General features: G+C 45.7%; 1 protein-coding gene across 8 annotated transcripts in view; it reads right to left on the bottom strand.

Annotated features, from left to right (window-relative positions):
* Nucleotides 1–23,326, bottom strand: part of LIMCH1 (LIM and calponin homology domains 1) — a 235,436-nt gene that overhangs the window by 70,083 nt on the left and 142,027 nt on the right. For 7 of the 8 annotated variants that reach the window (XM_045531728.1, XM_045531724.1, XM_045531721.1 and 4 more), the window contains 5 exons: nucleotides 20,360–20,466; nucleotides 15,905–15,935; nucleotides 13,787–13,897; nucleotides 7,429–7,624; nucleotides 1,908–2,160 (listed from right to left, as the gene is read on the bottom strand). In XM_045531728.1, the coding sequence (XP_045387684.1) occupies nucleotides 1,908–2,160; nucleotides 7,429–7,624; nucleotides 13,787–13,897; nucleotides 15,905–15,935; nucleotides 20,360–20,466 (698 nt within the window). Of the gene's footprint in view, nucleotides 1–678; nucleotides 946–1,907; nucleotides 2,161–7,428; nucleotides 7,625–13,786; nucleotides 13,898–15,904; nucleotides 15,936–20,359; nucleotides 20,467–23,326 lie in introns of all 8 variants that reach the window. The other variant, XM_045531727.1, reaches the window with a different exon arrangement.

Here is a 23,326-nt window from a genome sequence, read left to right as displayed (position 1 = left end):
TGTTAGGATCATTGTGGTTATTACCTAAAAAAATTAATTAACCAGCTTCTAAAAACACTACAGAAAACTGCAGAACTACAGTTTTCCGTGGCTTTGATTGTTGAAGTCTCCATCTGACACCTAATATGAATCCATCAGGACTGTAGACTAGCGCCTTTGTTACAATTAAGAGAAGTAATTACCCCATTCTTTGTTTTTGAATCAACACGCTCTAGAACATAAGGAGTCAAATAAACTTAGTACTCTTGGGACAAAGAAAGTAAGTGGGTTTTTATAAGCCAGCCACTCTCTCAAGAGTGTGTTCCCCATTTCGAAGAAACTGACTATTTTCTAGTGACGTGCAAAGTAAGATAGGAGCCATTTAGGAGTAGTGCGAAAACGTACAAGCCACAAACAATAGAAAAATAAAATATTGTTGCGAGGTAAATCCTGCAGCCCACAAATGACCGAGGTTGGAGACAAGGTTCACCTTCATGTAAGATAACCGGTAGGTAGCGGAGGCACGCCCCAAGGCAAAGACTGTTTTCTATTTCTATGTGCTCAGAGGAGCAGACAGGGATGCAACAGGAAAAGCAGGGAAGTGGGAAAACAAGACGAAAACTGCGACTCGCTAGCCAGATTCCGCAGCCCCGGGCATGCAGAAAGCCGGCCAGGCCGGCCGGAGCCAGCACAGCTAACCTGGCAAAGCGCTGGGCTGCCGGCATGACCTTGATTCCAGCCTGCTCCAGCCTCCTGCGCTTTTGGATTTCGGCGGCATCTTTCTCTTCCGGCTTGGGAGCTGGAGCCAGCCCGGCCCCCTCTGGAGGAGGGGGCTCCTCGCCACGGCCGCTGGGCAGTTCTAACCCACCGTCGGGAGGCTTCCCACCGGGCTGCGCTGGGCCGACCGGGTCCTCTTCACCGGGAGACCCCACTTCACTTCCCTCTTCCTCTATGGTCTCAGGACGGCTAGTGAGTTGGACAGCACGGTTTACCAGACTAACAGACTGGGCCCCGCGTGTCATCTCCCCACCGTCCTGATACTACCTTTCACTTAAAAAAAAAGTCACGGCACACAGTACGATCCTGACACTGCGAAGAAAATTCAGTGTAGCCGTTTGTTAATTAACGCATCATTCGCTCAACATCGAGTAAGAGGTATCGCACACTTGACATGGAAGGCAAAACCCTCTTCTGCCGGAAAGGCAAAATTCATTAGTTTTGTTCAGTAATTAAAAATTTTAATAAAATAGTTATGTAGTGGAAAATCATAGTAAAGATAATTAGAAAAGCTTCTTTGATTATGAGGCTCTTGAAGGCAGAGACTCTGCCTTATTTACTGTTGGGTCCCCAAAGCCTAGATGACAGCATCTAGCATGTAGTAGATGCTCAGTAAGTATTGATACTTGCTGAATAAGTGAATAAATAAATACAAACACATCATCTGAGATGAAGGAAAACACTTTCTCTAAAGAGATGAGAAATCTGCTGTATCTTCCGTTTCTCAGGACTTTTTCTACATGGGATTAGCATGCATTGCTCACACACATGAGCTTGTGTCTGCATAGACTTGCACCTAGATTTTTAAAATGCCTTTTCGCATAAAGACGAGAGTCTTTCTATGCCTAATGGGACAGGACTGGGAGTCAGGCCCTCGCCCCAGAAGGGCACGGACGAGGGCTCGGTTCCCAATGTCCCATCCACGCAACCTGCTCCAAACACCTGCGTGTCCGACAGGTGTGTGTTGCGTGCCCGCCACGTGCCAGGCACTGCCCTAGACACGCCCGGGAAGCTTGTGCTTCACCCTGACAAGCTCTCTCGGCACCTGTCTGCCCACCCCGACTCCCGATCTTACATCACGGTCCCAAGCGGGTCACTGACCCTCACCCCGTCTGGGAGCTGCTGTCCCTGTGGTCTCGCCCAGGCCTCACCTGAGGGGCCTCTCCCCGCCCAGGGGCGAGGTGGCCGTGCCCCAGCTCTTGCGGTACTCCTCGCGCTCGGCCTTCTTCTTCCTCAGCGGCGCGGGGACGTAGGCCGTCTGGTTGCTCTTGTTGGGGAGGTACTGGTTGAAAGGCACCGCGGACTTGGGCTCCCCGTGCGAGGCCCTCCGCGCGGACATGTCGTCCTTCTTCACGTCCGGCAGCTTCCGATGAGGCAGGTCGGACTCGGAGTCGCTTCCTCTGCCTGGGGACGAGAGGATAAGTGCTGAGAAGGTGCGCTGGGCTGGCAGGAAAGGGCCCGGTGACACGTACGCAGTCCCTGGGATGTGCTTGATCTGCGGGTCCCGGGATCCCTTCTTAAACTATTCACTTGACAAATATAAAGGGTCGGTTAAAATTACTCTATTCGGGGGAAAGCTCTCAATTCTAATCAGGAAAAAAAAAAAAGAAGACAGGGACCAAATTAAAAAATAGTGTAGTGACTCTAAGTCTGTCTGGAAATTACAAGTAGCAACACGTTTGCAATGGAGCTATATGCTGCTGAGATTCTGCAACTCTGCAAAGAAGAAAAACATACATGAATCAATAATTTTTTATCAATAAATTTACCGAACGCTTCATCTTACACTGTGCTAGATACTCCAATAAATAAGAATATAAAAGATTTTGTCTTTGAGGTGCCTTTAACCAATGTATAAAATACCTAGAAAATTTAAGTTATAATCCAGGAGCTCAGACCTATAGGACAACAGGAATTCAGAACAGCGACTGATTTGGGGTATGCCGAGGGTTCGCCTCCCAGGGAGTGTTTTGAGTTGTCATAAATGCAGGTTTCTCCGCACGGGAGCTCCTCAGGGTTCCCATAGCTGGCGGCAGTCTTACTTCCTGTGAACCCTCCGGCCCTAGAATCCTGCCTTTTCTTCTAGAGCATTATTCTTTTCACTTTGTGTCTTGAAACAAGGGCTTTACCGTTTTCCCAGTTCTTACCGCGTTGCCTTTGCCTGCAGTGGGCCTCCTCAGATTATCTGATGAATAAACGGGTTGGTTTGGCTTAAAGAGAGTTTTTGACAATGCAAAGGAATCTGACGTCACCAACATCAACCTTGTGTTGGGCAGTAGCCGCGGTAGTTTTACTGTATTCTTGTTTCCCGAGTCCCCTCTCTCATTAGATTTCTAGGGTCTGTTAGAATCAAGCTGTCATTAAAACAAACATTACTGTCGCCATTCTGACGCTGGCTGAAAACTCTTAACCAACGGAGGCATCGCAAGATTATTCAACTCTGTTGACAATAAATGAAAATATACGTGTTTACATTTAGGAAAAGACCCTTCAGCTAAGAGCGCAGAGGAGTGGCAGCCTGGCAGGGGGGGTCGCGGACAGGGTGTGAAGTCAGACCCACTTCATTCTGAGCTCTGCGAGTCTTTAGCTACAAGACTTTGCTTATGTTACTTTATCACGTTAAGCCTCAGTTTCCCAATCTATAAAACGAGGACAAACTCCCTCCTTCATAGGGCTGCTGGGAGGACCAGATACATGGAGAACTATTGGTACCACCCTTGGCACAGATAAGCCTTTAACAAATGCTCACTACTCTTTACGTCATGATAGTTCCGGCTCTGTCGGAAATGAGCTACGGGCTCCTGGGCTTGTTTCTAATACACGCTACTGTCCTTTTCTGTAAAATAGGAAGAAAACGATTTGCCCTGGGTATTAAATGACATAATGGCTTTTAGAAGACTATGAGAGTTACAGGCATTGACCATAAACAAGTTGTTCATTGTGGCAGATGAAACATTCGGTGTATGAATTATTCATGCCACTTGCCTTCCGTCTCCCCTCTGAAGCCTGGACCGTGTCATTACTGGGTAGGCCGGTATTCGGTTCGTAACTTAGCTCTCCGCCCATCCCAGCTCTTTGAACAAGTTTATCTGTCTCGGTGCCATAATGGAATCTTTAGGGGCCCTGTGAGTTGCTTTGTAGACAAATCCTAATCCCACCTTACGTTGCTGAACTCTTCACTTTGTTTCCTCATTTGATGTCCCCGTTTTATGAAGGCGAGAACACAGACTCAAAGGGACCAATTAGACCCTTCCCCAGGCTGGATGGTGACGCCTCTGAAACTCCAATTTCTGTCCTCCTACTCCCAGCCACAGTGTTTCCCTTCGGGACACACTTTCCCTTGAAAAAATGTCCTCTGCTTAGAGAGTCCTGACCAGCACTTTGTTGAATAAACAAATGAAAGAAAATGATTCTTTGACCAACTATGAAAGCTCAGGCATAGATTGGAGTTGTCCCAGGTTCCTCAATTCTAGAATCCTGTAATCTATGTGACCTTATTTGTGTATAATATCTAAAATATATTACCTATCCTATACTGAGCGAACGTCTTAAAACATGTTGTTTAACACATAAGAAGATCACTGTTTCTCCCCCGATTATTCTTTGGTGAAAGTCTTAGACGCTTCGAGAAACGTTAACTTGCAAATGCCCCAGGGCAGAGCGGCTCCAGGGAAAGAGGTTTAGGTTTAGAGACGAGGGTCTAATCGGAGCTGTGCCACCTCCCAGCTGTGTGGCCCTGGGAAACTTAAATCTCCTGTTCTTCAGGGTCTTCATGGGATGCGTGGAAGTGACGGTCCAGGTCTCGCTGTCCCCGAGGATTAAACGATTAAATGAGATGCGTTAAAGCACCTGGGATGTGGCTGGCACAGTGTCCCCTCCACACACATTGGGCTCTTCTTATCCAGGGCTGGCGTTTCAGCAGATTTGACGTCCTTCACGTTACGAACGTGCACATTCACTGGTGTGCCTTCTCCTTTTATATTCAGAGCTAAGACCACGCAACACAGCGCTCGACGGTGGTGTGATCTCACCAGACGCTGGCGTTTTCTTTCCGGGAGGCTACATCTCTCTCCCAGCAACTAGGGTTCTTTTTACTTTTTACGTATCTTTGCCGTACACGCCTCCCAGCTCTTTGCTTTTTAATCTTCCTCCAGCACTTCAATTTCTCTCATTCTTTATTTCTCTCCCTTAACATATTTTTTTACTTAAAATATAAGAATATTAATTTAGTACAATGCACTATATGTATAAAATATGTTCTTACTTAAAAGCACCTGAGTGGGAGGTTTTGTATTTCTTCTCTAATGAAGCCCAGTAAGTGGAGGCTGGTGAAGGTGAGGAGGGACTGGGCCCCATCTGGCACCACCGATTGGCTGGAACAGCCCCGGCACCGACGGCATCCCTGCCGGGTAGCTGGTGTCCAACCTACACAGCCACGACACCCCTCCCCAGTATGGCTCGTGAGCATCTCTATTGGATGGATCAATGGACATTGATGATAATAAATGAAAGATCTCTACATTGACCCAGGATAGGGTTGGAGAATCTCATGGTGAGACCTTCCCTAATTGATTGTGAGTGCTCGGAAATAAATTCCCAAGACTTAAAGAAATGTTTTTCCAAATTTGCAAGTGCTTATTAGGACTAGCAATCTTCTTAAGTAACATCATTTTTAAAAATAAGTTCCAAAAACTCTTAGAAAATACAGAATCTATTTGGCTAAAAGTATAGTACATTTCTAAAGGCAGATTAAAAAAAATATGTTTTTTCTTTAAAAAAAAAAAAACCTCATTAGGTCTTGATTAGTTTACAAGAACACAAGCCTTAAGGTATCAGGCTGATTGGGGAAATCTGTGGTAAGATGCTCTTGCAGGGGCAGTGTTTTGTGAAGCTCAGTTTTATGTTATTCTTTATTAGATGCAGAAAACATTTATGAAAAGATTGTGGCTTTTCAATCTTAATTGCTGCAAACTAAATTGTTCCTCAGTACATATTAATACAACGTTAGTAATCACCGTCCCAAATCCCTCCAAGATGTGGTTCGTTATAAACTCTGAACCCCTTGAAGCTGGTGACAGAATAAATCAAGGATCTAAATTACCAGTTATAAAAAAATAAAATGCAATAATTTTTAAAAAATCAAAATAAGATGGACTAAATAGTTGGGTGAAGATAATGTTTTGGGAAAATAAATCTACTTTTTAATTATGTTAAAGCCCAATTAGATCATGGACTTGGTATTTGACTTCTAATACTGTGGGTGATACTTAAGATGTCATGCAAAATTTTAGAAATGTTTTTCAAGAGGCTCCCAATGCACCACGGAATTCTTTACGAGTCACATACTATGTCACCCCAAGGATAATCCATTTGCTGGAAAATTTAAGTCCTAAACAAAAGCATTAGTTCAGTCATTCTCGAATAAAGCATCTATTGGGTAAAGAGAAAGGAGTGTGGGTAAAGGAAAGTTAAGAAGGTAAGCTTTGAACTCATGCTTCTTGAAGCTAACAGTGTTATGCTACTTCCTGACAGTGATTTTTATAAGTTGTAAATGTTGGGATGATCATTTAACTTCTCAAAGGCTCACTCATAAAATAATGGCAAGAAGGAGTGTCTCCCAGCTCTGGGAGGACCGAGACACTGCGTGGGTATTTCTGCCGTCCGAGCTGAGGACTAAATGAGATACTGCATGCTAAGTAACTAACTCAGCACCTGGACCCATTACATATGCAAGCATTTTAGTAAGAGACTTTTATACTGCAAAGCGATCTTTTAGCTATAAAAGACGATTTTGATCTCAGAGATAGTAGGCTTAAGTCTCTAGATATATCATCATCAATCAAACAATACATAATACAATAGAAACAAATAAAAAATTCCCCCCCAGCCCTGGTGCCTTTCTGCAAGTCTATACATGCAGGGCCGAGGCATTTTTCCCTCCCGAAAGTACAAATGTGCAATAACAGTAAGGCAAATAGCTTCTGAAAACGGGCATTACATTAAGTAACACGACTATACATTTTTGTAAAGAAAATTGAGCATTTCTTACAGGTGATCTAAAATCCCAAGGATTTAAATCAAACCCAGTCTCAGAACCAACAGGCAGTCCGGCTTGCGCACTAGACATTAACAGCCACCTGCATCGCACTGGCCAACCAACTGGTCAGGTATGGTAAGTGCCAAACAGATTGCCAAACACCGCGCCAATTAAAGTGGCAAAACCCCAGGCTTCAGGACTCTCCCAAGTGCATGCAGGGTGCACACTTCCAGGGTGCTGGGAGTTGTTCCGCCTTCGCTGCTGCAGTGTGGCCTCACACAGACATGTCCCTTCCTCGCGCCCCGAGTGGGGAAGCCTCTCGCACCCTTCATGAGCTCATGGTCTGCACAGCGTCCCGGTTCCCTGGGACCAGGGAGAGACGATGTGACACATTTTCCAGCAGAAGATACGCTCGCTGAGACAATGCTCAAATACTCTGCTGCCAGGGCCAATCAAAACTCTAAGCACCATGAAAAACAACATGCAGAGACTTTTCTGTTTCCTGCCAGCTTATAGAGTTCAGGTCCCCGCGAGGTGGGTGCGGAGTCTGCCTTCCCCGTGCCCATCCCACCGCTGGCCACACTGCAGCCCCCGTTAGTGATTAATTCCGAGACGTGCGTTAGACCCCAACCTACCATCGCTGCTCCCCCTGAGGACTACATCTGGCGACGGCGTCTGCCGGGAGCGGGAGCCGAAGGAATCCAGGCTGTCGAAGGAATCATCTCTGCCGTGGCGAGGGGGGGACAGCGAGTCGCTGCGCTCAGAGTCCCAGCAGTCGACGTAGCCGCTGTCTCGGATGCTGCGTTTAGGACTATCAATGTCATCAGTCTCCTGTCCAAGGAGAAAACGAAAGGATTACGGGCATTGCCGCAGTGCAGCCCCCCACAGCAGGGGAATCCTGCCTGTCACGTCAGCGTGGAGAGGTTGTGGCGACCAGTTACAGGATCGATGATCATCTACAAGTCATCATTCTGCTCCTCAACCCTCCTCTGCTGCAACCTTCTCTATCAGAAAATCATGCACAACATTTTAAAAAAAAATCCCCAAGTAACTCACACTCCATAAGGCTAAAAAAAAAAAAAAAAAAAAAAAAAAAAAAAGCAAAGGAATTAGAATAAAAGATCACAAGGTTTGGATTCACAAGAATACGACGATAGATGAAAAGATAAAAGCCGCCAAACCAAAGCCTTAACCTTGAACTGCGTCTCGGGCTCCATGACCACATGTCTGTCCTGGGAGGGAGCCCCCAGCCGAGCTGAGCGACCGCCCCCCTGCGCTGTCTGGCAGATGCGGGCAGCAGGGGTTTGTGCAGCGGACTCAGCGCAGTAAAATCCTGGAGCAGCGTGCGTTCATCTCCCGCTACCCTGAAGGGAAGTTCCTGCTCTGAAAGAGAGCTGTCTTTCCGAGGCACAAAGTTAAAAAAAAAAAAAAAAAAAAAGCAATGAAAACTATGCAAAATGCCTTTCCTGATGCCTCAGAAGAATCCAGGCATGCTCCCGTCTCGGCCAGCTCCTGGCGCTGGGGGGGCCCCAGAGCACTCGCGGCCGACCCACATGTCGGGAGCGGGAGAACAATGGCCGTCTTTGACAGCCTGCGATTATAAATTCTTTCCAGCACAAGCAGCACATACTAAAACACTGGAACTCCAGCAGAAGAAAGGTCAGTCCAAGCCATCCTCGCCCTCGCAGTATAATAAAAGCCTTGTTCCCGCCCGTGTCTCAGCATTAATTACAACAGCCCAGGCTGACGAAAACAAAAATAACTCCGGTCACTCAAAGATAAACCTCAATTTAATATCCCCCAGACTGTCGCTTAAAAATCAGGACTGTGGGCACCCCTGGCAGCAGGGCATGTGCTCGTCTGCGAAGACTGGCATGCCACATGGATGTCCCAGCATGGGCATCAAAGCCCCCTTCGCGCCCAACAGAAAGGAAGATTCAGTGAATCTGCTCCAGGTTAGGAGTTCTGGGAACTGCCCTAAACCGTCTGCGATGCCCACGGGAGCCAGCACCTCTGCAGGAAGTGGCTCTGCTGCCGGCTCCTATAGTTACACCCGGAGCCTCTGGCACACGCCACACAGGGGGCAGTTTCGGGGGACTCGGTGGCTGTAATTCACAGACACAGGTCTTGCAGGAGGGGGCAAAAGGACAAGGGCGGGGCTGAGAGGACCCCCTCCCTGCGGCCTGATGAACGCCCCTGAAGAATAATAGGTCGTCAGAGAGCCTGGGTGAGGGACCCTCCGAGGGGGCCAGAAATTCCAGTTATGGAAATGAAGGCAGCTCGGGTCAAAAGTTAAAGAGGACTTGAAAAAAAGCCAGCCCTGACCAGCTGGAAAAGGAAGAATTCATGACTCACTGAAAATTACAGACCTAAATTGGATACGGTTTCATATTTAATTTTTTTGGAAATACAAGCAATTATCGTGGATTATTTATCCGCTGAGACTAGGCCAAATGGCTACAACACAAAGGGCACTTTTATGGGACGCTTACGATGTGTCTGGGGCTACGAGGGACGCTTTTTGTGTGCTATTTAGTCCTCACAGTGTGGTTAGCGTGATCCCTGTCTTACAGAAGAGAAAATAGGATTCCGAGAGGTTAAGTGACTTGATAGGGGTCACACGGCAAGTGGCAAAGCTGTGGCTGCAACACGGGGCTCTCTCCACATCCCAAACGGCGAGCCTGGGAACACGCGATCATCTTTGGTGCGGTGACAGCTCCGCCCTCAGCATCTTCTCCTCCAGCCCCGGACACTCACGGCCTCTCACTCCTGGGTGATGCTAACCTGGATTGTGTCCCTTAGCCAAGCATGGCCAGACTACACCTGCAGTCTCGCGTTGCTCAGTGACCAGGGACACGTCCTGAGAAATCCATCGTTCGGCGATTCTGCCCTTGTGCAAACATCGTGGAGTGCACGTACACAGACGGAGACGGGACAGCCCACCACACACCTGGGCTAGGAGGTACAGCCCGTTGCTCCTCAGCTACACACCTGTCCAGCGTGTGCTGAGTGCTGTAGGCAACTGTCGCCCAACGGTAGGTCTCGGTGCATCTAAACATACCCAAACACAACAGGCTACAGGGGAAATATGATGCAGGTTGAGTATCCCTAATCCAAAATGCTTGGGACCAGAATTGTTTTGGAGCTCAGATTTTTTCAGATTTTGGAATATTTGGCTTATATTCACAGCTTGAGCATCCTAACCCTGAAAACCCAAAATCCAAAATGCTCTAGTGAGCATTTCCTTTGAGTATCACATCTTCACTCAAAAAGCTCCAAATTTTGAAGCATCTCAGATTTTAGATTTTTGGATTAGGGATGCTCAACCTGTATTATAATCTTATGGGACCAGTGTCATCTGTGTGGTCCATCACTGGCCAAATGTCCTCATGCAGCGTGTGACTGGCGCAAGAGAGAGGCCGTTCAGGGTAACGGTTAACAGATTGGTCTCAGAAACCGGACTGGCTGCATTTAAATCCTGTCTCGGCTCCTGGCCAGCTGTGTGACCGTAGGCAAGTTAGTTCATCTTGCCAGACCTCAGTTTCCTCATCAGTAAAACGGGGCTAAAAATAACACCTGTCTCACAGAGCTGCTGGGAGGGTTAAAGGTGTTAATACACGGAAAGCATTCAGAGAAGTGTCTAGTGCAGAATAAATACTCTAAAGTATCAGCTGTGGTTAGCATTACTAACATGTATTCCTTATAGGTAAATTTCTATCTGTGTGTGTTTATATAAACATAAATCATACAACATTTATAAATGTGGTTAAGGACACAATTTTGCACACACACGGATAATCCTCTCTCTCTTTCTTCATTTACACCCATCTCCTGATGCCTCGGTTCCAATTTCCCACCAGCCCCTCCGGGAACTGGGCCACTGGTCACATCTGGAAATGACGCAACTACAAGCTGCTTGGCACAGCATTAAAAAACTGGATGTTCAAGAAAATAATATCAGAAACCTCCCCCCCAAGGCCCGAATGTCTCGCCTACCCCCACCCTGCAAAGCACGGGAGAAGAGAAAGGAAAAAGAGAAAGTCAACATGCCTCTTGGAGCTTCGGCTGCTTTCTCACAGCGAGTTCTGGGAAAGAAAAACAGAAGGGCCATTATGTCCGTGGCCGCGTAGACAGCCAAGAATAAGACCTTGGATCGGGCACAAGCGCGGGGAGCTGAATGGCAGGGCCAGTTTGGAAAGTGGAAACCAGGCCACCCGTGGCTGTCCTCGGCCAAGCCAGTCCCCTAGGAAGCTCGGGGTGAAGTAAGAGGCTGGTTTTCCGGCCAGAAATAAACATGTGGACATCGGCCGGACAGACAACAGTTTGGTTCCCATCTAGTCGCCACACTTCATTTCTCGGTCACCCAAAATGGGGGCCAGGCTGAAGACATAAACCAACACGAAATGCCAGCACAGTCTGGATTTTCCCCTCCGGGGGTCTAGTCACATTTTCTCTGCCACACATCCAGGAGGCCAGGGGCTTTGTCCCCGACAGAGAGGGCATCCCTGGGATGCGAGGTGACACCCCTGGGACTTGAGGTGACACCCCTGGGACACGAGGTGGCACTCGGGTCAGCCCCCTGTGCTAACTGCTACCTAGTTGTTCTGGTAAGAGTGTGTCAATGAGAGAGGTGGAAACTGCCAGCTTCCATGCAATTTCTTCATTATTTTACTCACCTGTCCTCTTCGCCCCCTTTGTCAGAGATACTGAGAACAGCGAGGCTTGGGTGACTTATGGTGTCTGAGAAACCCCAGCTGTCTCTGTTTGACCACTGGGTGTTTTCTGCTCCCTCTGTGATCTGGGAGCCAGCTAGTCCTACTCTAGAGCGTTAGGTCCTTCTCTTTCAGCCTCATCAGCCACTCTCCACGCACCGCACTCAGCGTGGAAACCATTCGATCCACAAGTATCGACCGAGCATCTTCCCTGTGCCAGGAAGTGTTCCAGTCCGGGAGACACGACACTGTACAAAATCAGCCAGTACCTTGTGCCAGGCCTTGTGGTCCAGCAGGGAAGACAAAAACTAAACAGAAAACATACAGTTGGGTGATACGTATCATGACAAAAAACAAGGTGGGTTGAGGGAAAGGAAGTTGGTGGCAGTGGCTGTTTTGGGCGAGGTCTTGGGTTTGTTGGTCCGTCTGCCCCGGTTGAGGATGCTAAAAGAGGAAAGGAGCTTGGGCCGGCTTTCACGGAACACACCTGGAAGCCCCACACCAGGCCTAGTGCTCATGTCCAGACCTCATTTATGTGAGTTAGAAATAAAATCCTACCTTCCTTTAGCTGTTATTTTGAGTTTTTTGCATTTCCCAGCTGAACCCAATTTTAACTGATAAAAATGAGATAATATATGTTATAGTAATGTTTCCAGGGGCTGAGATCAACCAGCGAAGTTCAGGTCATTTACGCTCTAGACAGAGATACGGGAATATCATCGCTGGCCATTTTAGTTAAGTCGTGCTTTGCCAGGGATACTAACTACCCGCTTTATGTCCCGTGATGTTACCCACATCCCTTAAATAGGGCAATGGCTGCTCATAACAGGTCATTTCAAGGCAGCTGAAGCACCTGTCTCCGTAGAAAAGGAAGCTATGAGAGCTGAAGAAACTTCTCAGAGTATAGAGGAGCGAGATTAGTGGTAAGAAATGTCAGTAACAAGAACGAATCAGGTTCCGCCAGAATCCAGCCGGGAACTATGAGGTAGAGCTATTAAAGAGCTTCAAGAAGATGACCCCTCTGTTATTGTCCAAGTTCAAATTTAATAATATAAAAGCAATAAACATTTAGACTTCTCAAATCCAGACCGGAACTTACCTTTATAGCTTCTCTAAGAATAAAGTTAGGTGAAAAATTAAAGGACAAATAAGAGCGAAGACTAAGAAACAATGCACTGTGTTTAACTGTGTGGGTGTGTTTATTTTATTTTTAAAGGAATTTAGCTCAAAGGACTTTGTTTGTATGTGTTACAACCAATACCAAAGCCTTGTCGATCAATCCGTGGGCCGGGCTGGCTCTGGGCAAATGTGAAGAACTATCAGGACTATTAGCTTTAATTTAAGGGAAGGAGAATAAGTGGTTAGAAAGTTGGAACGAGTTCTTGCTTTCCATCTTAAAAGAAAAACCGTAAAGCAATGAATGCTTCTCAGTGAAGTCTCATTAAGTCATTTATTTTGCATGTTATAGAAATACAGAAGAGAAAGGCCTCAATTATTTGTGCTCAAATGAGGGCCTTATCCAAAATATATAGACACTGACCACAAATGAGCCTTACCTGTTCCCCAAGGCTGGCCGGGCGGACTCCCGATACTACACGCTAGCATTTAGTATGAGACACACATTTTGATGAACCTTAGAAAGGAACACTTGGGCAGCCACACTCGAAACATTCCACTGTTTGTTTGACAAATTTCTACCTTAGGTCAGTTGTTCTCATAATCAAATAAACACAATAATAATGTAGAAAATGTTTTCCAAATCTTCAAGACATTCCAATACAGTGGACAGAGAATGGCTCCGACTGACCAGAGCTTGTCCAGGGCAGATGCCAAGGCCAGAGCTGGGCCCACGTCACCTCACCCACCCCGAGGCCCTGACGGGTGAGCAGAATGACCTTCAGGACGACAGCACAGAGCACGCTGTCATTCTTTGCATAATACTGCGTTGTTTCACTCAAGCATTATTCCCCCAAGAAAACAAGCACTGAGCTCCTTGGCATCCAGAGCAACCTACTGACAGATTGAATTTGCTCTTCTGGAATTAAAGTTGGATCGAGCTCAGCTCTCCTGTTCCTGAAGGGTACAAAAGTTCAGGTAGGTGTGAGATGCACGAGGCAAAGATGTCATTGGTAAGATAAGGGATCGTTTCCTCACATGCATGACATCTTCGGCCTGTGCCGGTCCCCAAGCCAGTGCTTTAATCATCGTAACAACAAGCAAATGTGCTGCTTCTCTGCCTGGTCCCCCCCTCACTGGGGTTAAGGAAGCAAAGCCGAGTTACCTTTCTCATCTGAGCCAACAAGCCTTCAAACTCCTTCAGGTTCAGCGTGGTCCCACTGTAGGATGTGCAGCTGTTTGCAGCTTTTCCCAGCCAGTAGATGGTAACTAACACCTGCGGGACAAAACAAGGCACAGAGCAGGAGAATTTTCCCTCAAGGTTGACGTCGAAACTAAGGAATCAACAATGCTGCACTAACAGGATGCCGGATGCAGGGACCTGATTTACGGAAACCAACACCCGCAAGGAATCCATTAACAGAAAGATCGTTTTAATAAGAACCCAATGCCCTATCAGTCATCGCAAACATGACTCAGTAGTCAAAATAAGACTCCGGTTTTAGGAGAAGTTAGGTTGTGAGGAAGTGAGCTCTAAGATAGCAAGCTCATCTCTAAGACGGCAGGAAAGGAAAATAACTCCTCCAAAATCATTTTCATGTAGGGAAGATTTCACAATCAGGCAGCAAAAGTTTTCAGAAACTCTTTGGAGTCTTCACCCAGACTTTCGATGACTGTCAACCCCTTTTGAGGGAGGGGCTTTTGAAGGCCCCTAAGTTCTACTTGTGGGCACAGAGGTTCTGCTAAGATCAGCAGCCAAACCCCCAGAGGAGCAGTGATCAAGGTGAGTTATTAGCTCCCAGCACAGGATGGACACAATGTATCTACTTAGAGTCAGAAGAAAGCCATGTAACCAAGAATGTGATGCGCAGATACCTCACTGCGGGGGTCTTGTTAGAGTCCCACGAATCTGAGATGGGGAATTTTTGGCCTTGACAAGGTTGCTACCGGTTAAACAACCTTGGGTGTTGAAGGATGTCTATGAATATTCAGTGGTTGGAAGCAACAGTCCTGTGGTAATTTTATTCTGTCTTCCAGAGGAACTGCCCACAAAAGCAAGAGCTTTCTACCTTCATTTCCCCCGTAAAACCCAGCAGGGGTCGGCTAAAGACCAGCTCCTTAAACCTGAACCCTAAGGACCTGCAGCCTACGTCAAAACTAAGGCTATTATTTTGTCCTCACGTTCTGTCTTATCACTTCAACCAGCCTGGGAAGCACTTACTGGACCTCCTTCCCCTTAGCAGGCCAGGAAATGCCTCGGACAACGTGCTAGGGCTGCATCATTCCAACCGGCAATAGGCCCAAAACACGGTTCTGGGCACCAGTGTTAGCATTCAGTTTGCTATGCTGGGGTAAAGCCTTACTTCATGAATCTTTCAAAACTTCCACAATGTCTTATTTTTAACTGATTGCTTACAAATAAATTTCTAGAGAGCAGATGGTTCCAAATGTCAGGACACTTATTAGGACCATAAAATACCTAATATGTGCTAAGAGGATGAGGCTGTCTTGAAAGGTAAAGGAAACACAGACTGTGCTGTGTTTCAGATCAAGAGGTTTCTGATTTGTTTGAAATTGTCTGATGAAAAATGGCGCACATGTCTGGTTTTATAGAGGAAGGAAAAGAAGAACGAGAATGTCAATCAAATATAATAACATCTGGGAAATTAAAAAGAAATAGGTCACAGCCAGTTTTTAAATTTTAGGTACCGAAGGTCACTTCTCACATTCCTCAATTTAAATTTAAAATAAAAGAGCACTCACATGCTTGTCTTTTGAAAATAAGATCTAACTGTTAATACAAAAAGTTGATTTGGGGAAGTGCTGGTAAAAAGCACACAAAAGATTGATTAATGGGAGAACAAAATGCAAAAAGTCCAGGCCCACGGCAGTCAGCACTATTCATGTTATGTGGAACTTCCCTAAAATAATTTGCCCAACTGCTTAATTTAATAACCCCACCTGTGCCCACCAATGGGAAGGGGTAATGTTAGTGCTGAGACTGATGATTTTGTGTGTAAGAAACCAAATCACAAACAGAGCACAAGCTTTCATTTGTTTATTTCTGGGTTGAAGGCTTAGCTAATTAAAGAGAATCCCCCCCTCCTTAAATCTACTATTTTTATTTTTATCACAGTCATTAATTATTCTGTCAGATACACATAGACTTTTTTCTAAGAAGGACTCTTTCCAGCCAGGCATATGAAAGGCATCGTTAAACTTTACAACTGAACCGTCCAAGTCAGAAGGATACAAGTTTGGAAAGTGAAGGTGAAACACTTACATTTTTCAGCTTCCTACTATAATCAAGGCTCCTAGTTAAGGAAAGGGAAAAGAAAATATTGTCAGAATAGCGCTTTCTTCACCGTAATCTTTCCTTAAACACCTCAAAGATGTACTTGAAGCGAACAAATATAATGAAATCAGAAGAATACAGTAGTTTTTTAAGGCTTGTGATTGCTGATTTCGGGCACCAAATAAAATTGTTCGGAAAGCAAAATGTAGAAGGACAAGCAAGGTGGGGTTAAAATGCCACAGTGCACCGTGAAAAGGTGAATGCTTTGTGATGCCTGGAAAATGAAGAATTCCGTTTAAAACCAGGACTGTTTACATTCATATTGGTAATTCTTAAAGTTGAACCACTGAAGAGTCCGCCTTGATTAGGGAACACTGTCAAACTGAAACCCGACTGCCCTTCCAGGATCTTCTCATACAAGCACTTTTAACAAAGGTCTGAAAGCTTCCTTAATTGAATAGACCTGCAAACACGTCTACCCATGCCTGGAAAAGGCAATCCTATCCAAATATTTATTCTTTTCTGCTCTGGACATAAATTAGCACTGGGAATTAACCATAGCAGGAAAATATGCGTGTTATGTTCAACTATACACACATGCACTCTCAAATATTCGTCAGTGTTTACTCTAAAACCATAAACAAAAAAAGCTATTTGATGGTATCTTCTAAATATCCTTACAGTGAAATACACAGATTTCTCCGAAATTGTTTCAAAGTTTCCTTAACGTGTCAACAAATAAACATATTTATTTATCTGCTTAATTTTTCCACAGTAAGTTCAGTGAGTGGGGAGGGAATGTAATTCTATCGTAGAAACCAGTCAAGAATTCCTTAAAGTATTTAGACCCTTATTACTTCATTGCGGCATATTCTGACCTAAAGTATGTATTAATGAGTAGGTGGACAATTTTAAGCCAATTGAGATTTGAAGGCACAGAAAACAATGCAGTGTGCTATGGAGATAAACCCGTCGACAGGGACTTAGATCAAAAGAAGCATTGGTCCGATTTGGATTTGATTAAGAAACTGTTTTCATGTTTCTCTTTTTAATAGAAAAAAATGGCATGGCATTACCTGCTTAGATATCTGTTAGCATTTTTTTTAATTCAACAAAGAACCCAGATTTAAAAACCTATAAAAGATTTGAAATTTTTATGAGAAACAAGTTAAAAAGAGGGAACATTAAATTTTTCTCTGCATTAGCAATGAAAGTTCATCCACTAAAATTGTGAGCCGGTGCTAAAAATTATGCTCTGTGCTCACGAAATATTTATTAAACAACTCCCACATAACCACCGATGATGCAAAAATACTTCCAAATTTTTGCAGAGACACTCAGGAGCATCCCAAAGCCTCCCACGCTTCCCCAGTGGCCCCGACTCCCGGAATGCCACCCTGTGCCCCCTGGAGGTGCCCCCGTCTCCCATCAGGGGTTCCGGCCCGGTCCAGGTGGAGGTCACTAAATTACACGTGCCGTAATCACTCGCAGGCGTCTCCTCTTTTTTGTTTTCTTTTTTCTTTTTTTGGTCTACTCAAGTTACTTCTCAAAAAAAAAAAAAAAAAGAAAGAAAGAAAAATTGCCTATAATGAAAGCTAAACTAAAAAGCATTTTTTTAAAAGAAAATTTTAGCAAAGCAGCCAAATTTGCTGTGCGGAATCTGCCCCTGCATCTCGCTGCTCAGGCTACCGATGGGGGCGGGGCTGCTCTGCACGACTGATGTCCCATCCGATGTCCCGGTGGCTCTCGGGAGGGACCCAGAGAAGTGCAGCCATTCTGCTTCATCCACCTGAGCTCACAAAATGCGCACATGTCACCAACATTCCCCACACGGTGCCAGATTAAACCAGCATCACTTACCAAAGAGTTGTGAGCAGAGAGTTTGTTCCACACTCCTCACTAAAGCGAGAAGCAACTTCCTAAGTACCATACGTGAATTTATGGCATAGTTTTAAGGCAAAATTCTTTACGTTCTTCTAACTGTTCATACAGGGAAATAATTTTTCTCCATTCTGATTCCAGCTGCAGCATCTGACCCTGCTTGGGGACCCCCTCCCACCACACCTGTCCTTACACGTCACCCTCCAGCCACACCCTCCGCGGTTACTTTTCTTTTTCTTTTAAACACGAAGCTGGTTCCTCATCACCTGCCTTTGTACCTGCTCTTCCTCCGCCCTGAATGCCCCACGGTCAGCTCTCTCGTCTCGGACCCCGGCCCGTTCCTGAAATACCAACTCCTCAGAACGGCCACCCCTGACCACCCCTGGACTGGCCACCGTTTGTCCCATCACTCTGTTATTTTCTTCTCGGCACCTGTCACTTCCAGCAATCACCTTCCTCGTACGTATGTGCGTCTCATTTCTTGACGCTAGCGTGTGAACTGCACAGGGCAGGGAACCTTGGCCGTCTCGTTCATCCCATTTCTCTGGTGACACACAGGAGATGCTCAGCAAATAATTTATTCAGTGAATGGATGAATGAAAAGTGCCAGGGCCACAGAGGAGTGTGGGGGGGAAAGTATTGCCTAAAGAAAATAAGAATGTTCAAGTGAAGGCAGAATTAAAAAGGGAAGAAAACGAGGAGAAGAAATGCAAAAGAGATAGATGGAAAGACAGGAGAAAGCAGAGAAGCAGGCAGAGGGAGGGGCTGGGGACAGAGAAAAGAAGGAGGAAAGGTCAAAAGGACAGGAAAGGAAGAGGATGGCAAGTGATTAAGAAGGGACTATGTCCATGTGTCACTTGCCTATATGACGTTCCCCCTTTAGGTTGCTTTCTGTACCTTTTAATTAAAGTCTCTTTCTGTAGAAGGTGGTTGTCCCGTCTTCCCAGGTGTGCACTGAGCAAGCCTCACCTGAGGGAACAGTCTGTCCAACTCCAGTTCAGGGCTCCCCCGACTCAAGGCAATTTAGCCAGGACTACAGATCCAGGGAGTAGCAGACCTGGGACTAGACCCCCATTTCCTGACGCCCGGTTTTTTGTAGATAAGCAATAAAGGTGATATGAGTTCTGAATTTCTAAAACCAGTCTCAGAATTCTCCTGGTTTAGTAATATATTGATTTAAAGTGTCTCAAAAAAAAAAAAAAAAAAGAATGCGGCTGCAGACACTGTCAAAGTGAACTTCCTTTCACCCTCTGAGCAGTGTGTGGCTAATTATTACTGCGCCTGGGCACCGTGGCTGTTGCTCCGGTCACCTGGCACCCAGGTGAAACTGTGCACGTGAGACGTGGCAGAACCTGAAACCATTTCCTACAGCGAACAATGATCGACAGAGGCTGGATTTAGGTACAGTGACAAATGGCCATGTGATGACCTAGGTGAGGTTCATGGTGGTTTCCATATTCAAATAGCCTAATTTTTGTTCTGTTATTTTTTCACTTAACTCAGATTTTTTTCCATGAGAAATATTAAAGAATGGCACATGGACAACAGAGAAGTAATTTTAGATAATCGATCACTTCTGACTCTTTCTTATTCCCAGTCATGAATCATAAAATCCAATACAAACTGCAAACTTTATTTCATTCCACAGTTTCCACTCTGTCCCTACTTTTCCCCATCTTTTTTTTTTTTTAAATCAAGATTAGCAAATAGTATAAAATTAACCGCTCTGAATTTTGGCTTCTCTCCTTTTTCTATTCTTCTGTGATAAAATGCCCCAAAAATAACCAAAAGGAGAGAAGTTGCCAATCACAGACCCTATCTGTGTAATTAAGCTTATTATATTATTTAACTGAAGTGGAAAATGTTCTATATGGAATCAGTAGGGTCTAACGAGTCTCTAAACTACAATGAGCTGATCATGTCCTCCACCATCCCACACGGACGATCCTTCTCACTACCCTGGTCACAAGCTGTTTCTTAACATAAAGTACACGTTGCCTTTTCTTTTACTGTGACGTTCTGCTCCGAGAATTCTTTGGTCCCAGACATGCCTCCCTGGGTGGATTTCTGAACAACCGACAGCCAAAGGACCAGCGATACCTCGTCAAGAACTTGATCACTGACACACAGGAGAAAAAAGTTACAAATGCCAATGAAGAAGAGATTTCTCCATAATCCAACGCCTCCCTTGCGTAACAGAGTTCAGACCTGTTTACCTAGTTAGCGGTCTTCCAAGCACCCGTTCAGCTGCCCAGCTGGAGCCAATAAAAGGTTTCTGTCTGACACACACAGCTTCTGTGCCCATTTCTCTCTGGCCTCCCTGTTAAGCTTTTGACGTTCTTCAAAATTCTAACTCTTAAAAAATGATGTTTGATCAGAACGAAAAGGGTGTGCAGAGGGAAAGCCACCGCATGTCGTTTCGAAAGCTTGGTTTTTGCCTTCACATTTTTATTTTATGAGGCAGACCCAGTTCTCTGGCCCTTAGAACTGACAGCATCCTCGTAAAACTGCAAGTCAAACCATAACGGAGTTTCCCCTAAACATGCATGACGCGTTACTTACTTGACTGCCGCTCGGTTGGACGAGTCCTGGAGGTCACTGGGGTCAAAAAGTTGAGATTCTTTGAGGCCGAGCTCCTTGCAGCCTCTCAGGAACAAGATGATGTTGTCCTGGAGGAAAGAAACCCAAGTCTGTATCATTTCAGATTACCTTTACGAACCTGCTCCTCCCTTTAACAGCCCAGATTGCTGTAGGGATGCCAGTCACTAAGGTAGTTAGAGTCAGGGCTAAGTCACGGCTCGTTATGTAATAAACCCTACTTTGCCAGGAAATGCCAGAGTAAACAGACACCAAACTTCCAAACCCACAGTCACGCCAAGTTCATTTTCCCCTTTAGCTCGACACATTTGTATAAAACTGCCATTGAAAAGGAAAGCTTAGCATTGTTTAGGGAAATATTCAAAAACACAATTATTCCATATTGCTTCCAAGCTCTTTGTACATGTTTTCTTGCCTAGAATATGGTTCAAATGGATATTAAAAAAAAAATAGTTTTGATACCCAAGAGGTATCATCACTGGACTTAGCTGTGTCAACCATGCCAGCCCCACCTGTGCCCAGCTCTGCCCCAGTGTCACCAAACTTGTCTTTTATGAAGGTCTCAGGCCCCGGACTGAGCCACGCTGCCTCCCAGAGAGCAAAGCAGGAGCCCTTCTCCCCGAGCCCGGCTGTGCCTCTGCCCACGGAGGCAGCAGCCGTAACATGAGGATGATCATTCGGTACGTGACATACAAATGGTTGTTAGAGAAATGAGGGGAAAAGGCCATAAAAGCCGCCTTATTTATTATTATCAGCATATTTGTAAGCACATATTGAGATAAAATTGCTACAACAGAGTATTGCTGAAAACTGGAAAAAAATTGTCAATATGAGAATCACAGTTTACTAGTGAATTCTTTTTAAAGAGGTTTTTTTTTTTAAAAAAAAATTACTATTCTTAAGTCAAGAAAAGAGGTTAAAGATCAGAGAAGGTTTTAGGTATCAGAAGACCATGATGATGAATTATGTGAGGCATTTTATAATATAAATTAAATATCTGTGGCTGACATTCATGGAGCTCCTGCCACATGCCTGGTCTATTCTAAGCACGTACACAGACGGTCTCTTCTGTTCTCATGACAGCCGCATGCAGTAGGCGCTGCTGTGTCCATTTCCCAGGTGAGCAACTGAGGCACAGGGTTATGGACCAACCCAGCCGCCCAGCTACGGAGGCTGCCGCCCAGTTCCAACTCCGCACAGCAGAAGGGAATGAAGTTTCTCCAGACGTGGAAAAATCAGAGTCTAAAAGTGGCGATTCCTTTTCCCACGCTCCATGTTTCCAGGTGCCCGATTGTTACCGTCTTTCTGACATTCCAGTTTTAATTCTTCTGTTCATCCTGTCTTTTCTCTTTCTCTGTGATTTCCTCCGTGCTCTCTGCCTCCCCCCACACGAACACACACACACCTGCAGCCGATTCCTCGGCTCTGAGACCTCGAAGTCACTGCTGGCTCAGGCCCTTGCACAATTTCGAGGACACCAGAATGTGTCCTCAACTTGCAGCCTTCACTTGACGTCCCACATCTGAGGGACAGTGAATAAACCCTTCAACTACCTAAGGAGGCAGCCCCCAACCCAAGAGAGGGACCAGTGTGGCTGTCCAGGAGGGTCTTCACGTGTTCACGAGTCTCTTGTTGATCAACCTGTGAGCTCCGCGTGTTTCTTGCCCGGAGGAAAGCACAGGAGGGGGTGGGTGCTCTCTAGGAATCATTCGGGACCACAATAGAGGGCAAGACCTGTGACCAACACACAGTCCCATCAGAGGTGCCGGACGGTGGCAGCCCAGACTCTCAGGCAGGTTCTCTTCCCGCGCGCACACCCCAGACGCACACACCACTGCGCACGCCATGCCACGTTCAGCGCACGCCTGCACACACAAAGGCTTTGTGCCGCTGGCTGGCCCAGACAATCTGGGCTGGAAGATTTAAATAACTGCAGGTCTGTTTCCAGCTCCTCGCTGCAACCTACGGATGCTGGAGAGGGGCCAGCCCAGCCGGGAGCAAAGCCAGAAGGAAGAGCCACCCAGCCAAGAGCGAGCAAGGGCGGCCCCCGGGCAAGCGAGGACTGTGCCTTTAATCACCTAAAACGCAGCCTGTACATTCTCATCTGCCTTGCTCTTCACACTGAGAGTTTTCCACATTTACAATTTTAAGCAAAACCCACATCTTAGTATGTTAACTTTGGAAGCCAGACAGTGTAACAGTGTCTCAGCTCCAAGGGAGAAAAAGTAGGAGACGTTGCTTTACTACAATGACTGTTACATTTAGCTCTCATTAGCACCAGAGCTAACAAGCCCATAAGACTCAGTGGTCTTTACAAGAAGTTTTTAAAGGGCTCTTCAAAAAAAGTCCATGTCATGAAAAAAAAACAAAAACTGGCAATTAAAGAGACATGATGACTAAATGCAACGTATGCTCTTTGATTGGACCCTAGATCCAAAAAGAGAAAATAAAGAAGGCTGCAAAAGTCAAATTTAAATATGGGCTGTGCATTGGATGATATTGTTGAATAAATGTTGGTTTCCTTAGGTGTGATGACGATACTGCATTTACGTGAGAGGATGCATTTATTTTTAAGCATACATTTGAATTATTGAGGGGTGAATTATACAGCAGGTAATATAACTTTCAAATGGCTCAAAAAAAGCATGTGCGTGTGCATATGTATGTTCACACGTGTGCGGGGAGGGAGGGAGGGACTGTGAGCCTGACTGCCGGTCCGTGCACACAGAGATTAAGCAAACACGGCAAAATACTCACAAGTGGTGAGTCCGGATCGGGGGTCAGCAAACCTTTTCTGTAAAAGGTCAGATAATGAATAGTTCAGGCTTTGTGGGTCTCTGCTAAAATAACTCAATGCTGTTGTAAGCAGAGCACACGTACACGGATGTGCGTATGCATTCTGATAAACGTCACGCACACACACAGGCGCTG

The sequence above is a fragment of the Lemur catta genome, chromosome 19 (genome assembly GCF_020740605.2).
Source record: "Lemur catta isolate mLemCat1 chromosome 19, mLemCat1.pri, whole genome shotgun sequence".
In the NCBI taxonomy this organism is placed as follows: Eukaryota; Metazoa; Chordata; class Mammalia; order Primates; family Lemuridae; genus Lemur; species Lemur catta.
This window is presented reverse-complemented; position numbering and strand designations above follow the sequence as displayed.